General features: G+C 42.9%; 1 protein-coding gene and 1 long non-coding RNA gene across 2 annotated transcripts in view; one reads left to right on the plus strand and one right to left on the minus strand.

Moving 5' to 3' along the window:
• The window catches only part of LOC125962759 (uncharacterized), a 146,282-nt gene that overhangs the window by 18,325 nt on the left and 109,896 nt on the right, over window positions 1–18,061 (plus strand). The window lies entirely within an intron of this gene.
• The window catches only part of KIF14 (kinesin family member 14), a 49,671-nt gene that overhangs the window by 11,695 nt on the left and 19,915 nt on the right, over window positions 1–18,061 (minus strand). The window contains exons 15-23 of the mRNA XM_033415902.2: window positions 17,899–18,001; window positions 16,916–17,076; window positions 14,081–14,228; window positions 13,560–13,712; window positions 11,943–12,069; window positions 9,434–9,527; window positions 8,776–8,908; window positions 5,752–5,852; window positions 1,894–1,988 (exon numbers count right to left, since the gene is read on the minus strand). Of these exons, the coding sequence (XP_033271793.1) occupies window positions 1,894–1,988; window positions 5,752–5,852; window positions 8,776–8,908; window positions 9,434–9,527; window positions 11,943–12,069; window positions 13,560–13,712; window positions 14,081–14,228; window positions 16,916–17,076; window positions 17,899–18,001 (1,115 nt within the window). The remainder of the gene's footprint in view (window positions 1–1,893; window positions 1,989–5,751; window positions 5,853–8,775; window positions 8,909–9,433; window positions 9,528–11,942; window positions 12,070–13,559; window positions 13,713–14,080; window positions 14,229–16,915; window positions 17,077–17,898; window positions 18,002–18,061) is intronic.

Raw genomic sequence — 18,061 nt, forward strand, 5'->3', positions numbered from 1 at the left:
GAAGCTGGCAGGCCTGTCCTCCCACACCTCGCAGCCCCCCGGGCAGGTTCGCACTAAATGCACACGTGGGTTTCCAGCTCCCTCTCTGAAAACTGCAAACAAGCAAAGACCTCTTATATGTCTGACTTCCCCTTGTATCTTGACCTTTAAAAAGGGCCCTTAAAAAATGACCCTTGAACACCTGAAACTAACACAATGATGTAAATCAACTATACTTCAATTAAAAAAAACAAAAACGACCCTCAAAACAGGTTTAGTTATCTGGAAAAGGTACCTTTGTAAAATATCTTACTCTCAAATAATACTGAATAAATAAGTTGCTACTACAGATATAGAAACTTTTATTTTGCTGGTAAACATAAAGTCTATATTAAACAAGTAGTAGGATAATAATTATCTTCCTAAAAGATAATTTTATGATTAAAAAAAAAGAAACCCCAGTGTCTTTATTTATTTATTCATTTTTTTTTTTGCGGTACGCGGGCCTCTCACTGTCGTGGCCTCTCCCGTTGCCGAGCACAGGGTCCGGACACGCAGGCTCAGCAGCCATAGCTCACGGGACCAGCCGCTCCGCGGCACGTGGGATCTTCCCCGACCGGGGCACGAACCCGTGTCCCCTGCATCTGCAGGCGGACTCTCAACCACTGCGCCACCAGGGAAGCCCCCCAGTGTCTTTATTTTAAAGGCAAAGACGAGACACAGTTGCCTTCATGGCTACTCATATTCCACTGACACCTTTATCGAAATAGACTACTACATTACGGAGTAATTTTAAAACTCCATTTACTCAGGCACAAGTGACATTCTGTAAAGTGTAAGCTGTGCACATCTTAAGTGTGCAGCTTGTCTTTACACACGTGTACCCCGTGCAACCCCCGCTCAGATCGGCACGTGCAACACGCCCATCGCGCTTTCCAGCAGGCTCCCTCGTGACCCACCATTCTACCTGAAGTACTCGGACACACGTGTACCCCGCGCAACCCCTGCTCAGATCGGCACGTGCAACACGTCCAGCGCCGCTTTCCAGCAGGCTCCCTCGTGACCCACCATTCTACCTGAAGTACTCGGCTTCTGTCACGATAGATTAGTTTTGCCTATTTTTGAACTTCCTATAAATAGAATCATATGGAATGTACTCGTTATCATCTAGTTTCTTTCACTCAACCTCATGTTTTGGGGTTCATCTGGGTTGTTGTACGAATCAGTGGTTCTTTTCTATTGCTGTGCAGTAGTCTGCTGTTACCAGGCAGTAATTTTAATTATTACAGGTACTTACACATATAAATTACAGTGTATCCCCTCTTCTTATGAAAATTAACATAGTCAATATTGGCATGAAATAATTATTCAGTGGAATAATTCCTATAACTTTGTCTTTTAAACTTTTAAAAATTAAAGCAGCTTTAGACAAATCATGCATATTATATAAACTTCAGAAGAAAACGAAGGATATGCTGTGAAAAGGACGTCTTCCCTCCTGTCCCGTCCCATCCCCCAAGTGCCTGGACAAACCAGTGCTTTCAGGGAGCGCATATTCATTCATAAGCATGTTTGTATACATCTTTTTTCTCCTCCTCACACATACGATATCCTGTCATACATAATCTTCTACACTTTGCCTGTTTTTCACTTAGAAGAAAACAACATCCTCATACATTTTTGAACAAACACACGTCTTCCACATTTGAACTAGTCACTCAACTAAAGGCTTGGAATACATCACAGAGCACAGAGTTTCAGAAGTGGGAGGGGTCTCCGGTCCACCCTGTTTACAGAGGAGATGGAAGCTTCCGGGAGATGAAATGATTTGCACAAGAACCGGAAACAGGACAGTGGCAGAGACAAGACTTGGAGCTATTCCCAGTAAACAACAAAGTCTGAAGAGAAAAGTACCTGATGAGTGTGAAGAGTGCAAATCCTGGGCCACGGGGGCCGCTATGCCATGCAGGCAGCTGGAAATCCTCCTGTTCTTCATCAGAGTCCTGCTCCTGGAAAAACAGAAACCGTAAGGCTGGCAGCGACACTCCACGTGGGAAAATGCGAAGGACACAGTTTTAAATTCTCCAAAGAGAATGGACATCCACGAGAATGTTTTCCATGGAAATATTTTCATCAAGGGTTAAATTAATTTGGTTTATCGAACAGGAATTTACTATTTTCAGGTACCAGTCTAACCCTCTAGTTAATGAACTGAATAGAACAAATGTACAGCTGACCCGTGAATGAGGCGGGGATTAGGGGCGCACAGTAAGCCCTCGGCACACGGGGTTCCTCCACATCCGCGGGCTCAGCCAACCCCAATCCTGTCGTGTTTACTACTGAAAACCCGTGCTGTTCGAGGGTCAGCTGTCCTACTATTCACAGGCTCCGGATACTGTGGTTAAGACACAGCAAACAGGGCTTCTGGGCTCACAGAGCTTACGGTCCACAGGAAGTCAGGAGGGCACGGAGGGCTGCGGAGGCGCTCGGATGGAAGGACTCGGCCCCAGAGCCGGGAGGGCCCCCGGAGCGAGCCTGGGGCCGACCTCGGATGCCAGCTAAGGGAGCGTGGATTGATCCTGAGCAAGTTATCCTGGGAAGGGTTTTAAGCAGGGAAATGATCCAGGTCAATAAATTCAAGTAAATATTTGCTGCACAGGGTGAAGAGCACAGCACCGGGAAGCGCAGCAGCGGCACAAGGCAGGAGGCAACCCCAAGATTTGACCTTCAGGGCTCTTCCTGCTGCCTCTCCCCTCAGCCGAGGGTAAAAACACTCACGTCTCCCCCTGGGGTGTGACGGAAGGAGCGCCTGCTTCCGTATCACCACCCATGGACCAACTTTCCAAAGCCCAGCTCCAGCCCCTAGACATCAGGCTGTGGCCCCAGACCTCAGTCCAGCGGGACCTTTGAAGTCTTCTCCTTAACAGGACCCTCTCTACTAGTGGCCACTCACAGAAAAACGCTACTTGTTGAAAAGATGGTTAAACAAAAGCATTCTATCTGTAGTCGCCTAAATGTTTCAAATATAAAATCTCCCCATGAATTCCTACGAGAGAAACACAGAATTATGACTGACAACAGGGAGAGAAAATATCAATTCTCACAGGTTACAGTTTTTTTACTTAGTAGCGAAAGAAAAGCGTACATTATCCCATTAAGTCTGAACTAGGAAAACTTATTCTTTCAACACGACTGTAGTTAAACAATGTTTAAACTCAAATTAAAAAATGCTTGTCACATTCCTTTCAAAGAATTTTTACTTAACATCGGGGGAAATTTTACTTTTAACTGTCAACAGCACATGTCAAAATTTATATGCCCCCAAACCGGTCTATTTCACCGCAGAACAAGCACATCATTGCCTAGAAGCTCCATAATTAAGAGTCCATTACCTTCAGGCATTCTCAGAGTCTGCAATTCTGTCATGAACATTCTTACAAGGCTGAAACTTCATACACAAGGCTCCTGACCATGAGCAATCCATGTTTTTAAAAAAATGATACTTTTAAGTTATAGAAGTTTTCAAAAACATCTCTGCCAAATGAAAACACCTGATTTCGAAATCTTAGAAAATGTTGCTTTGATTTTTCAGTGACAATTTAAGTTTCTGTTGATTCCCTAATTATTCCCTTATTATTAAGTCAGCGGGACTTAAGATGTAAATTACTAACCTTCAATAGGATAAAACTTTAATGTTAATTCTTAATGCTCGTATTTGATCCACACGTCTAAGTACACAAAACTTATACCTGTTTATAATAAAACAATAAGAAATCAGTAATTTTTAAATCTAAAGGAATTTATAAACCACACTCTCAAGAATCTGTAGGTCTGGGTTGAATTCTGGGAGGCTTATGCCACCCACTCTGGGCTGGTTTAAGTGTCCCAGGCCCCATCGGCCCAATTCCACTCCAGGACGAGTTAGCTCATTTCAGTGCCAGAGCCCACCTCGGTTTTGAAGTCCTCGGGACAAATCACCTGAAGACATCACTTGTCTTTTCACTGGAATTGGATCAGAAATCATATCCTCTCTGCATCCCAAGGTTATTCAATACACATTAGGTGCCTGAGAGCAAGAACTGCCATTTACAGAACAGCCACGGACAAGGTTGGATCTAAACCCTCCCAGCAACACCGCATCATCCGCGTCATCGGTCCAGTGTCAGAGACCACGGTGGTCACCGGAGAAGCAGCTGCTCCTCACGGATGACCCTGTCCTGTCTCCAGCTCACAGATGAGAAAACTGAAGCCTCGAGACGTCCTGCCCTGGGCCCCCGGCCACGTGCGGCCAGGACGAGGACTCAGGTCTCGGTGGGACCTGTGACTCTGCACAGCACGGGCCTGCAGCGGATGCACTCAAGGAGCCCAGAGTCTGTTTAAAACACACGCTCTGTGTTTCCTTCAGCCTGAGATTCGAGCTGCCACGTACCTAGCATATAACATGAACACGACGTCCTGGCTATTTCTTACTCTCGCTTAGCAGCTAGAATGCAGGAAATAAAGCAAAAGTCACAGGTAATTAAGCAGTTCCACCTCTTTGAGGAGAGTTTATGCAAATGAGTTTAAAATAAGCATGGCCAAAACCAAGAGAGGCCTAAAAAGGTTTAGAAACCCAAACGGACTCTGAGCTGCGCTGAAGGCGATGAAGTTGAAACTACATTTAACCCGAAACTCGCTGTTCTTCCCTCTGCAACAGAGAGGCTGGTGACTCTGGACAAGATCCTTATGTCTTTAAATCCTTGGTTACTTCGCCTGTAAAATGGGGGTAAGGACAGCAGCAGTTCTGAGGTGAATGAGACTCTGCTCCGCATGCATTCAGTACATGTTCTATCTATGGCGATGCTTCTGCTGGATGAAACGCCACTGACCTTTACACCCTGAAAATTCCTGAATCCCTTCTACAAAGTCTTAGACCTCAGTGTACACCTGGATGACCCCCAGGAACCTCAAACTCACCGCGTCCAAAAGAGCCTCCCTACCGTCCACCTCAGGGAACCCCACCCTCCCCTAGTCGCTTGGCCAGGACCCGCCTGCAGCCCCGCATCACTGTCACCCCACACCAGCCACCGAGGCCTGTGATCCTGCCTCACGGATGCCCGTAGACCTACCCTCCTCTGCAGCCCCTGCCCAGCCTCGGGTCAGGTCTTCATCAACTTGCCCCGCCCCAACTTTCCTCCACGCCAGGTCTTGGAGGGCAGGGAATATTCTGTACTTATCCCCGTATCCTCAGGACATGGCAGCCAGCAGTCCTGTTCAAAGATCAAACCAAGGGGCTAACCGAGTCCCAGGATGAAGGCGTTCCTACTACAGCGTTCGCCTCTCTGTAACCCAAGCACGGGGGCGTGTGCAGGGGCAGCGTCCTCTGGCGCTGAGTCTTGTATGTTGTAGTTAATAAGCAACATTTGTCACATACAGAAGTCCTCGTCACCGCGATTTAGCGTTCTGAGGTGCTCATACTAACTTAACGGCATTTCAAACTCGGTAACTTACAATAAAATATCATAGAATATGCCAGGTTTTTGAGAAAGGGTAAAGTAATAAACACTGTTCATCTTTATAGGAAATTAGGTTTATGCCAGTCTAAGTTGCTCTTAAAACTTATATGGTAAAATACTGAGGCTGTTTCTTCGTATTCTAACTGAATATAAACGATCTAATGCCCTAAGTGCTGTAATTTGATCAGTGACCTACTGGGTTCCTTCCCAGATATCCACCATGACAACAGATAGTTCTTTTGAGAAGGAGGAAAGCCAGTAACACAAATGTCCTCACCTCCTTCTGGAAAATGAAGACACTGGAACATCTGTGATGTCGGGTTCCCATTCATCTTCAGGGTCGCAAAACACATCTTCACACTTGTTACTACAATGGCTCTAAGAAAATTAAATATATAGTTTCTAGTAATTATGGGTTAAAAATGTTTAGCAACTAAGGGAAAAATGTTTACTTTGTCGCATTTATAAAATTCGCAAAATTATAGATTATCTAGATAACGTTAAAAGTAAAAAAATCGCATTCCTGATAAAATTTTTTAAAATCACATGACACTAGGAATTATATTAAAAGAGATCTACTCATAAAAGCAACAGAAATCATTAAATAATTCAGAAATAATAAACGTGATTTAGAAAACAGAGAAAACAAAAACGATAGCGTCCTCAGGAGAAAAATAGAATAATCTGACAACATCAAGGGGACCTGAACAGACACTCCTCCACAGACGACACACAGACGGCCAGCAAACACAGGAAGGACGCTCCACACCGCCGATAATCAGAGAGATGCAAATCAAAGCTACAGTGAGCTGTCACCTCACAGCGCTCAGAATGGCCATCATCAAAAAGTCTACAAACAATAAATGCTGGAGAGGGTGTGGAGAGAAGGGAACACTCTTGCACTGCTGCTGGGAATGTAAATTGATACAGCCACTGTGGAGAACAGTATGGCGGTTCCTTAAAAAACTAAAAATAGAACTACCATACGACCCAGCAATCCCACTACTGGGCATATACCCTGAGAAAACCATAATTTTAAAAGCGTCATGTACCACAATGTTCACTGCAGCTCTTTTTACAATAGCCAGGACATGGAAGCAACCTAAGTGTCCATCGACAGATGAATGGATAAAGAAGATGTGGCACATGTATACAATGGAATATTACTCACCCAGAAAAAGAAACGAAATTGAGTTATTTGTCGTGAGGTGGATGGACCTAGAGTCTGTCATGCAGAGTGAAGTAAGTCAGAAAGAGAAAATACCGTATGCTAACACATATATATGGAATCTTAAAAAAAAAAATGGTCAGAAGAACCAAGGGGCAGGATGGGAATAAAGACGCAGACCTACTAGGGAATGGACTTGAGGACACGGGGAGGGAGAAGGGTAAACTGGGACAAAGTGAGAAAGTGGCATGGACATATATACACTACCAAATGTAAAATCGATAGCTAGTGGGAAGCAGCCGCATAGCACAGGGAGATCAGCTTGGTGCTTTGTGACCACCTAGAGGGGCGGGATAGGGGGGGTGGGAGGGAGGGAGACACAAGAGGGAAGAGATATGGGGATATATGTATATGTATAGCTGATTCACTTTGTTATAAAGCAGAAACTAACACACCATTGTAAAGCAATTATACTCCAGTAAAGATGGTAAAAACAAAAACAGAGACAAATTTGAATTAGCTTTGACACAAAATATTAATTTAATGAATCAGTATTTTTGGAAATGAATACATTAACCAATAACTATAAAATGCTTAAAGCAATATCTGGTCAACATTAACTGTGGAATAAATTATTATGAATTATTTCTAATAAAAAAGACTCAATCACTTCCTGGTTGAATATATTGATCATGATAATAATCTATATTTTAATTTAAATATTTAAAGCAATACCAATTGAAGTGCTAGCAAAATAAATATAGAGATTGATTCAAGAATAGTATAACTAAATGGAAAAATAAGTAAAGGATATTGCAACAAACGGTTGAAAGTAGGAATGTAAGGTAACTCACCCACCCATCAGATTTTAATGTATATGTCAAGGCAAGAATTATCAAATGACCTCAATACAGTTTTTTGTTTTTTTAATTACACAAGCAATTCACATTCATTGTAGAAAATCTGGAAATTATTAATACATATAAACACAAAGAAAAAAATTTTAACCACCTGCAAACCCATCATTTAGAGGTAAACTGTCAGTGCTTTTGTATGATTCCCTTCAGCCTTTCTGTATTTTCTATTGTGAATATACCTTGCATTACATTCCTGGAATTAACCCTACTTAATCATGGTATAAGTATTCTCTAAATAAAACCTTGGGTTTGACTTACTAACATTTCTTTCAGGATTTTTATAGCTGTGTTCATATTAAGATTGGTTTGTAATTCTCTTTTGAATCATCTTTTCAGTTTTTGTGGGGTTTGTTTGTTTTGATTGTAATCAGTTATTCTAGCATTGTAACTGTGACACTTTCTATTCTTTGCTACGTTCTAGAATAGTTTAAATGTTAACAGGATTTGTCTGTTTTTTGGAGGTTCAAAAGTGCTTACCTATGAAATTGACTGGGATCAGCATCTTTTTTTTTTTTATTTTTTTTTTGCAGTACGCGGGCCTCTCACTGCTGTGGCCTCTCCCACTGCGGAGCACAGGCTCTGGACGCGCAGGCCCAGCGGCCACGGCTCACGGGCCCAGCCGCTCCGCGGGATGTGGGATCTTCCCGGACCAGGGCACGAACCCGCGTTCCCTGCATCGGCAGGCGGACCCTCAACCACTGCGCCACCAGGGAAGCCCAGCATCTTTTTTTTTTTTTTCAGGCTAGTTAATTGACAAACTTTTCAATTTATTGCTTGGTTAGTCACCTATTAAATCAACTTTCATAATTTCTCTTTTTCTAGAAAAATCTTAACTTTCTAGAAAATTATTAAACTTATTAGCTTACTTATTAAACTTATTTACATAAAAATGTAATATAATCTTAAAATGCTTGAGATCTTTATTTAAATGCTATGTCCATTCCTAAAATCACATGTTCATCTTTTCAAAGAGTCGAAGCCTGAGTTTATTAATTCTAATTTGTCAATTATTCCTCTTATTTTTAATGCTTCCTTCATCTACTCTCCTTTGGTTCAGGTTTATTCTTTTCTAGATTGAGTTAACTATTTAGTTTATTTTCATTTCTCCATTACACAATTCAAGCATTAAGGCTATAATCTGGCAGAAGCCTGTAAGTTTTTACATATAATATTTTGATTTCAGAAAGGTTATAGAGATTTTAATAATATTCCAAACCTCGTAAAGTTCTTTCATTGCCGCAAGCTTAGACTCAAACTTTTCCAGACTCCAGACAGTTGAGACCCCTAGTTGCAGGTTACGAACCTGAATACAAGTGTCAGAACTACTTCCTTTATCTGATACAACATGTCTGAAAGAAAAACCAAAGAAAAAAAATGCTTCTCCTAAAACATACATAACCTAGAGTTTTCCGAATTAGAATGACTCCCATAAAAATTCAGACCACTGATTAAATCTCTCCATAGTTAAGTATTTTTGTTATACTAATAATCATGTCTAGTATATACTACATTAAAATAACTTCTTATATAATAATTTCTTAAAAGTTCTAATATTGTATATTCCTTTTAAAATGTGGAATACTTATAAATTCTCAACTCAAAAGAAAATTAGTGAATTCCTAAAACATCTAAAATTATTCTGTTTATAAAATATACAAGTATGTTCATTGCTGAAAGCCTTTTTCACTCCAGAGTGAGCTCTGAGAGGGGAACCTGGAAGTGCCCCTGGGGATTATGACACCCGCTTGCTCCTGGACAGGCATGTAGGATACCATGTCCTTAGAGAAACTAAAACAGAAAAAAAAATCACATGAAGCATGAAGCGTGACTAGTTTAAAACAACAAATTACTTTACAAATAAGATAATCACTCACCTGCCAAAAACATAATTCTTTTTTAACTTGTTGCTGATGGTATTGGCTTCCTGAATCATCACGGAGAGTTTCATGGAGCTCCAACTGGGCTGAACTAGCAGAGAGCACACGGAGAAGATTCAGAACACGTATGTGAGCACTAACACGCCACCAGGCACAACACGTCCTGAAAAACAACTGACTTCAAACGAATGGTTTTAACGATACATCACAGAAGGTGAAGGTGACAACTCAGTAACTTTTCTTCAAGCCTCACTGGTGAAATAAAATATTCTTCATACAAAATGAGGTCTTTCACCTGTGGAGGCGTGGAAGAAAACTGAAGTTCACAGAGAGAGGATACGGGTTTTGTAAACAAGGAAATGACAAAGATGCTGCTTTTCCTTCTAATATTTTTAAAGTTTTTTTTTCTAATTTCTTTTTTCCTAACTTCTAACTTATGTAAAGTATTAGGTAAAGTATACTACAGCCTTAAATAGAACCACAGTCCTTTTTTATTTTGCCTGAAATTTAAAAAATAGATAGATAGATAAAGACAGAAACAGAGATATATTAGGACATAAAAACACTTTCAGTACATAATTCCACGTTCCTAATTCAAATTTAAGATTTTAGCATAAACATTTTCTATATTGTTCAGTCAAACTTATAACCAGCATTCCATTAAAAACATTTTTTTTGGAAGAGTGAAATTCATTGTTCATGTGGATAAAAAAAATCAAGTATTCATTGCATGGTACTGTTTTAGGACCTAAGAGGAATAAAAACATGTATTAATACAATGTTCTTATCTCTCACAACAGATGTAACGGTTTCAAGGTAATTTAAAAACAGAAGTTATGGAAAGTATATGGCACAACTACTAAGTATTCTTGCTAAAACACTGAACCCGGACGACGGTTCTTTGCAGGGTATATAGAGGCATAAGCAACAGCCTGGACATACAGTCAGCAAACCCAGAATCTGCGAAACTCTACAGGTAGAGAACCTGGCTTCTTCAATACATGAATTACAAGGGGACAGAGAGAGAGGAAGGAAGAGCCAGCTGACAGATTAAAAGAGACTTAAAAGGCGCATCTAGGGCTTCCCTGGTGGCACAGTGGTTGAGAGTCCGCCTGCCGATGCAGGGGACGCGGGTTCGTGCCCCGGTCTGGGAAGATGCCACAGGCCGCGGAGCGGCTGGGTCCGTGAGCCATGGCCGCTGAGCCTGTGCGTCCGGAGCCTGTGCTCCGCAACGGGAGAGGCCACAGCAGTGAGAGGCCCGCGTACCACAAAAAAAAAAAAAAAAAAAAGGCACATCTAGCAAACACAGGGTGTGGATGACCCCATTTGTATCCTGATTCAAACAAACCGAATGGATTTTATTATTTATTTATTTATTTATTTATTTTTTTGCGGTACGCGGGCCTCTCACTGCTGTGGCCTCTCCCATCGCGGAGCACAGTCTCCGGACGCGCAGGCTCAGCGGCCACGGCTCACGGGCCCAGCCGCTCCGCGGCATGTGGGATCCTCCCGGACCGGGGCACGAACCCGCGTCCCCTGCATCGGCAGGCGGACTTTCAACCACTGCGCCACCAGGGAAGCTCCTGGATTTTAAAAAATATGACATATTCCACAAAATTTGAATAGGGACTAGATATTTGATGTGTAAGAAATTATTATTAATATTTTTAGGTGTAATAATAATATCAGAGTTATGCTTCAAAGAGTGACAGGGAAAGAGAGAAAAGAGAGTTCTTATCTAACTTGGAGATACACAGTGAAGTATTTACAGATCAGGTGACAGGATGTCTGGGATTTGCTTCAGAATAGTCCAGGAGGGCAGGGGGATTGAGCACGGCTGGAACAAAACTGAACATGTGTGGGTCACTGTTGAAGATGGATGATAAGTATGGAAGAGTTTACTGTAGTAATCTCTCTGCTTTCATAGTTTATTTGAAACTTTCTATAATTAAAAAAAGAAAGTTTACATTAAACAGCCTGTGTTTGGGGAATTCCCTGGCAGTCCAGTGGTTAGGACACTGCGCTCTCATTGCAGGGCCTGGGTTTGATCCCTGGTCAGGAACTAAGGTGGCACAAGCCACCCGGCACAGCCAAATATATATATAAATATTTGAAAAAAATGCTGTGCTCTACACAGGAATGTAGAAACGTACAAAAAAATAACTTTCAAGTGAGAAAGAAAACGAAGTATGCAATGATTAAGCACAACTCAGATTAATAATTCTTATAAAATAAGAATTAAGGATTAGAGTAAGACATTTTAAGAAGCATACTACACATTAAAATAATACTTGGAATTCTGTTTACTATTTGCTTATATAACTAAATATTCTAAAAAGTGAATATCCTAAAAATAATCATTCATACAAATTTATCTAGATCCAGAGAAGTCAGCAACATCTAGAAAAAAAATTTTAAATACACAAAGATAATTAACATTTTACTAACTGTATGAAATAACATACATAACTTTAGAAAATACCTGCTAAAATCGTCCTATACTCACTTGTGAAAGTTTTATCCCTATTACTCTGATTTTGCTGTAGAATTTGTACTTCCTTAGCAATCCTTTGTTTCTCGGTTTCTAAAGCTTCCAGAATTCTTGCATGGCGGATCCTGTGGTCTTCTAAAGCCTAATTGATATTCATTCACGTGGAGCCGTACACGAGAACGTGCAAAGAGAGAAATTAGAAAACCAGACTGACAATGGTAATGCACTACATAATTCTCATTTCACAGCACGTGTTTTATTAAGCATAAAGGCTTTTAAAAAATGATTTATAAAGTATCCTTATAAAATGATTTTTTCCCCCACAACAAAATCATTAGGAATTTTTGATAACATAGATTAATCTTTTTCTCCCCATTGATAGGAGCATAAAAACCTTCAGAAAAAAACAAAAAAAGGAAAAAAACTACTCAAGAATTTGTTGACTAAATTAAAAAGTTAAATTAAAAATACACCTAAAAACCTCACTTGAGGGCTTCCCTGGTGGCGCAGTGGTTGAGAGTCCGCCTGCCGATGCAGGGGACATGGGTTCGTGCCCTGGTCCGGGAGGATCCCACATGCCGCGGAGCGGCTGGGCCCGTGAGCCATGGCCGCTGAGCCTGCGCATCCGGAGCCTGTGCTCCGCAACGGGAGAGGCCACAACAGTGAGAGGCCCGCATACCACAAAAAACAAAACAAAACAAAACACCTCACTTGATACAAATAAGCCTTATAACAGCCCACTAATGATAACTGTTTTCAAGATTTAAACACATCTGTTTTTCTCTTAAAACTCTCCAGGGTGGTTCACTAGCCCCTCCGTGCTCTAGAATCGGCTAATATATGTATTCTCACCATTTTATAGTACCGGTACTCTGGGGCTACTGCGAGTATCTTCCTCTACCCCCAACCCCACCATAAACTTAGGAAGGAAAGAAGGAAAACTGCCATTTGAGAGTAAAACTTGAAGATGTAAGAAGTCGCAGCAGAGACGAAAGCAGGGGCTCTCCCTTCGGGATTCAGGGCCCCCCTCCAGGGCTGGTTAGAAGGGATTCCGGCCCCACCCCAGAGGATGTGATTCGGCAGTTCTGGTCGGACCAAGATCTGCACGTCTACCAGGCGATGCTGAGGCTGCTGGTCCAGCACCTGGAGAGCCACCGTGAGCTGCCCTTGAAAGATGCCTCTGTGCTCAGAGAGATGAGGGAAGTCAGCGCCTGAGCTCCCAAGGCTGAGGTAGTTCCCTGAGGACTCACGCGGGCACACGGCCTGCTCGCTGCTCTTTCCACCCTGGCACTGGGATGTAACCGGTCCAGGAGCTGAGCCGTCCCCCCTTCTATGTACCACGCCCTAGTATCACCTCACTCCTTACATCGTTCGGCATGACTGACCACAGGGTCGCTGTGCACGCAGGGAAAGAGAACACTCGACTGGAACTCGCTGGAAACAACAGCTCTGTCCCTTTGAAAAGATCTGTGTGAGCACATCGTGAGGACAGAGGCTTTCAGGCAGGAAGCCCCTTCTCACCTGCAGACCTGGATTTGGCCATCGCCCATCAAGAGACCATAAGCTCTTTAAAAAAAAGAAAAATCCAGCCTCTCCTCAAGATAGCTCAGACTAGCTATAAAATGAAATTACCTGTTTCGTAGCCAAAGTCTCCATTTCTAACCGCTTTTTGTTGACATATATTTCCTGTTCAAAACGCTGCTTTGCCTTTTCTAGTTCCTCAATTTTGTAATTAGCCTTTTGGTTATTTATTTCCTGTATCTTCTTTCTTTGACATTCTTCTTTCTTTGACATACAATAATAAAAAATAAATAGGGCAAAGATACACAGCAATTCTTCAAAAATGATACCAAATAGGTACAAAAGTCCCTTTGTAAAAATCAGTGCACAGGAAATTGACTCACAGATAGAAAAGGTGCCCCAATGCTTCTCCACCCCAGCCAGGTTGACTAACCCAACCGAAAATAACCATCACTAGTCAAACCTTTCAGAGCGCTGCCCTCCAGATGGGCTTCTGGGAGGCAGGGCTGCCCGAGGGCTGGGGGACAGAGCCTGTCTGCTTCTCCTCCCCCAGCCCAGCAGCCTTGATCTCCCCTCTGACGCTCCCCTGGGGCCCTGCACCGGCAGAGAAAGGAAACAGTTCTGCCTCTTACCAGTTCTGCTTCCAGGACTTTTATTTTGCTTTCGTACACAGCTTTTTGAGAGGAAAGCTCTTGCTGAGCCATTTCTTTCACGATCTGGATCCCCTGCATCATTTCTTCCTTTGCTTTCAACTGCGCCTCCTTTATTTCTGCTTCAAGTCTACAAGTAGCAAAATATTCAATAGTGACAGGGTACTCTGTCAAGAATTCTTCATATGCTATAATAGTTCTTAATCATATTAAGATGTTAAATTAAACAAAAGTTCAAATCTCAAAACTTCATTTCTGACATTCTGTCAGCAGCATTCTGAAATGTTTATTAGCTCTAGAACTGTTTACACAAACAAAACATAAAAGGTTGAAAATGTGCTCATTTCTAACTTAATTACCATTGCAGATGCTCGATATTTAAGCAAATGTTTTTCTAATGCTTAAGCTATATAAAAATGTTTTAACTTACATAAAAATATAAAATATATATTTATAACATAATTATGTTACAGTGAACACTGCAGTAAATATAGTTAACATTGTAGTAAACACAAAATCTGGGCATTTTATGTTAAACTAACAATGGTTAGGGCAAAAATTATTTCATATCATTATCTTTCAATTCATGTTTAGGTCACAGATTAGGAATATATTGAAATGCCTATAAAAGCATGATACATGAGCTGATAAAGCAGAGATTGTACCATATTTTTCCAATCATCTATAATAACTTTGTAAGCAGACAGGGTGGGGGGTCCCCCAGAGAGAGAACCAGGCGGGGCTTTCTTGACAGAAGAGAAGCCATGTTTGGCCTGAGCCGTTTTGCGATCTGAGCCTGGACACAGCGCTTGCCCTTGAACAAGCCTCAGAAACCAATGATCTCGAGGGAAAAAAAGAACAACTGTTATCAGGCAAGAGAAACAACAACAGCAAAGATAAGACACCCGTTGTGAAGACTCGCAGCTCTGAGTCAATGGTGAAGGTTAGCCTGAAGCTCAGCCACCAGGTCAACGGGAACCTCAGGGATGGAGATGCTGACCATCTGTGACCCCCGTGACTTCAGTCAACTGAAGCCTGGACTCTGTCGATCCCTGCCCTGATTCTATGCTGACTTCTCCCCTGCTCGGGCCCCTTCACGAACACGCATGTACCCTTAGCTTAAAACCTCCCCAGTCTTACTGTTGGGGAAGCACGGCTTTGGGCAAGTTCCCATGTTCTCCTTACTTGATGCAAGTAATGCATCCTTCCTTCTCCTGATCTTTGGCCTGGCTGTGTCTTTTGGCTTGACACCCACCAAGAGGTGAACCCAGTTTTCAGGTAACACTTAGACATTTTGAGAAGTCAAAATATTAAATTACCTTTCACTGTATGGGGGGAAAAGGATTGGTGATTACAGAAAACTAAAAGCTTCTTTCTTCTCAACAAAACCCGACGCTTTAACAACTGTACTGCATAAAATTTCCGTACCCAATTTTACTGAATTAGAATAAGAATGTCAGGGCTTCCCTGGTGGTGCAATGGTTGAGAATCCGCCTGCCAAGGCAGGGGACACGGGTTCGAGCCCTGGTCCGGGAGGATCCCACATGCCGCGGAGCCACTAAGCCCGTGCGCCACAACTACTGAGCCTGCACTCTGGAGACCACAAGCCACAACGTCTGAGCCCGCGAGCCACAACTACTGAAGCTCGTGCACCTAGAGCCCGTGCTCCGCAACAGGAGAGGCCACCGCAGTGAGAAGCCCGCGCACCGCAGCGAAGAGAGGCCCCTGCTCCCCGCTCACCACAGCTAGAGAAAGCCTGCGCACAGCAATGAAGACCCAAGGCAGCCAAAAAAAAAAAAAAAAAAAAAAAAGAATAAGAATGTCAAAAGAAAGAGGACCTAATGGCTACCAGGGCCTGGGGGGAGGGGGTAGCCGTTGCTTAGTAGGTACAGAGGCCCAGTTGGGTGATGAGAAAGTTCTGGAGACAGAATATGGTTGAGGCTGCACAACACTGTGAATGTACTTAACACCACTGAACTGCACACTTAAAAATGGCTAAAAAGGTGAATTTTACGCTATGTATGTTGTACCACAACTTTAAAAAAAAAAAAGAGGGCAAAGCAAGCTCAGACTTTTGACAAGGTGACAAAGCAGGGTTCGTGTGGCCCACCCCGGTCATCCTTCCCACTCCCCGCCTCCATCCTCTGTGCGGATACTTCTCTCCCCGTGACCCCGCGATGCCCGTCTCACCCCCCAGCCCCCACTGCACTGCAGCCCGGGACCCGGCTCCACCGCCCTCCACCCTCCAGACCTGGGCCACAGCCACCCTTCTGCAATGTGATCCCCATCATGCCTGTCTCATGTCTCCTTAAAATTCTCTTATGACCCCATAACCTTTAAGATAAAGTCTAAATGCTTTAGCATTTTATTTCTCTGTTACTTGCCATTTATTTTACAGGGATCCTGCTGAAATCAGAACTCCTACAATATTGCCTCAGCTAAAACTGGGGCAAAAGAAGAAAAGTAAATAAGGGTCCACTCCCCAGGCTTCCCCTGGCCGACTCCCTCCCAGGGGACATCTTCTCACGAGACCTTCGCTGACCCCTGGTCGGGGCAGGAGTCACCCCAGGAGCTCCACACGGTGCAGGGCTCTGTCAGGGCACTCTGTCTGTCTGTCCGTCAGCCCCATAAGAAGACAAATTCCTCCAGCGTAGGAGCTAAGTTTGTTTGTTGAGTGAATGCACACAGAAGAGGAAAGATCACGTGGCTAGAAATCGGCACCCCAAGAGTTAACGAGTGCAGTCAGGACAACCTGATTAAGGCCCTCCATAGCCCTCTCCCGTATACTTACGGTTTCATACCAACAAAAATACTTACTGTAATCTCTGTGCCAAGAGCAAGTCATTTTTTGCAGATTCAAAGTCTCTTGGACCCTCACTCACAAGAGTATCTCTACTGGGCGGTCTTTCCCCTTTCTGGACTTCTACTGGATGATTAAATCTAAAATAATGATCGCCACCAAGAATCACCCGGTCACCCTAAAGCACACAAGAAATTTACTCCTTGAGGTGAGTCGGAACCAAAAAATGCCGTGGGACAAACCCTTATGTTCAACAATTCAATAGTCTAGTATCACTAATGATAAACATAAAAATCACGGCAGCTAACATTTATGAAATGCTTCTTACAGGCCAAGAACTGCATCTGACACTCTACACATACATCATCTCACTGATGTCTCACAACTATGCATGTTATTATCCCGATTTTAGGAATGAGGAAACTAACAGAGCACAGAGCTCAACAGTAACAGTGATAAGCGCACACTGAGCTCACTGTCTGCAGACACTGCATTAAGAACTATGCGTGAATTCTTTCACCTACTCCTCCCTTATCCCTCCTGAAAGACAGGATATATACCAAGTGGCCATACGTCTTGCTTTGCCTTCAACAGAATAGTTCATGCCTGTTCTCCTAATATAATTATTGAAATGCTCTCAAAAGTGTCCTGACATGGGTGACATGCAATCACCCCGAGCTTAATAACTTTTCAAAGGTCATATGGCAAGTGGCAGGGCCAGGGCTTCGACCCTGTCTGGCCTGATTCCAAAGCCCAGCTCTTCCCGGAACACATAATGCTGCTGCTGGCGGACAGCTCCTTGGGGGCTGGTCCACCCACCATAACAGAACTGCGGTCTCTGCGCAAAGGCAGGCAATTCGTGAAATAAGAGAACGTTAGAACCAGAAAGTCCTTCATCCCGTCACTGCTGCTCTTACAGAGGACAGAGCCGGGCTCAGAAAAACTGGACCACTTGCCCAAAGTCAAACCATTTCTCACATCTTAGCAGCAGCCAACTTACATGACGTAATACCGTGGGTTCCAAAATAAGTCTTCCATTTACATATGTCTTTGCTTCCCCAGCTGGGATGATACTCACGGTCCCATCGAAATTGTTGATGGTGCTGTGAAGACAGGATGCACATTGTTACAACTACAGGACAGACTAACAGGTAAGAAAAAGG

The sequence above is a fragment of the Orcinus orca genome, chromosome 1 (genome assembly GCF_937001465.1).
Source record: "Orcinus orca chromosome 1, mOrcOrc1.1, whole genome shotgun sequence".
NCBI lineage: Eukaryota > Metazoa > Chordata > Mammalia > Artiodactyla > Delphinidae > Orcinus > Orcinus orca.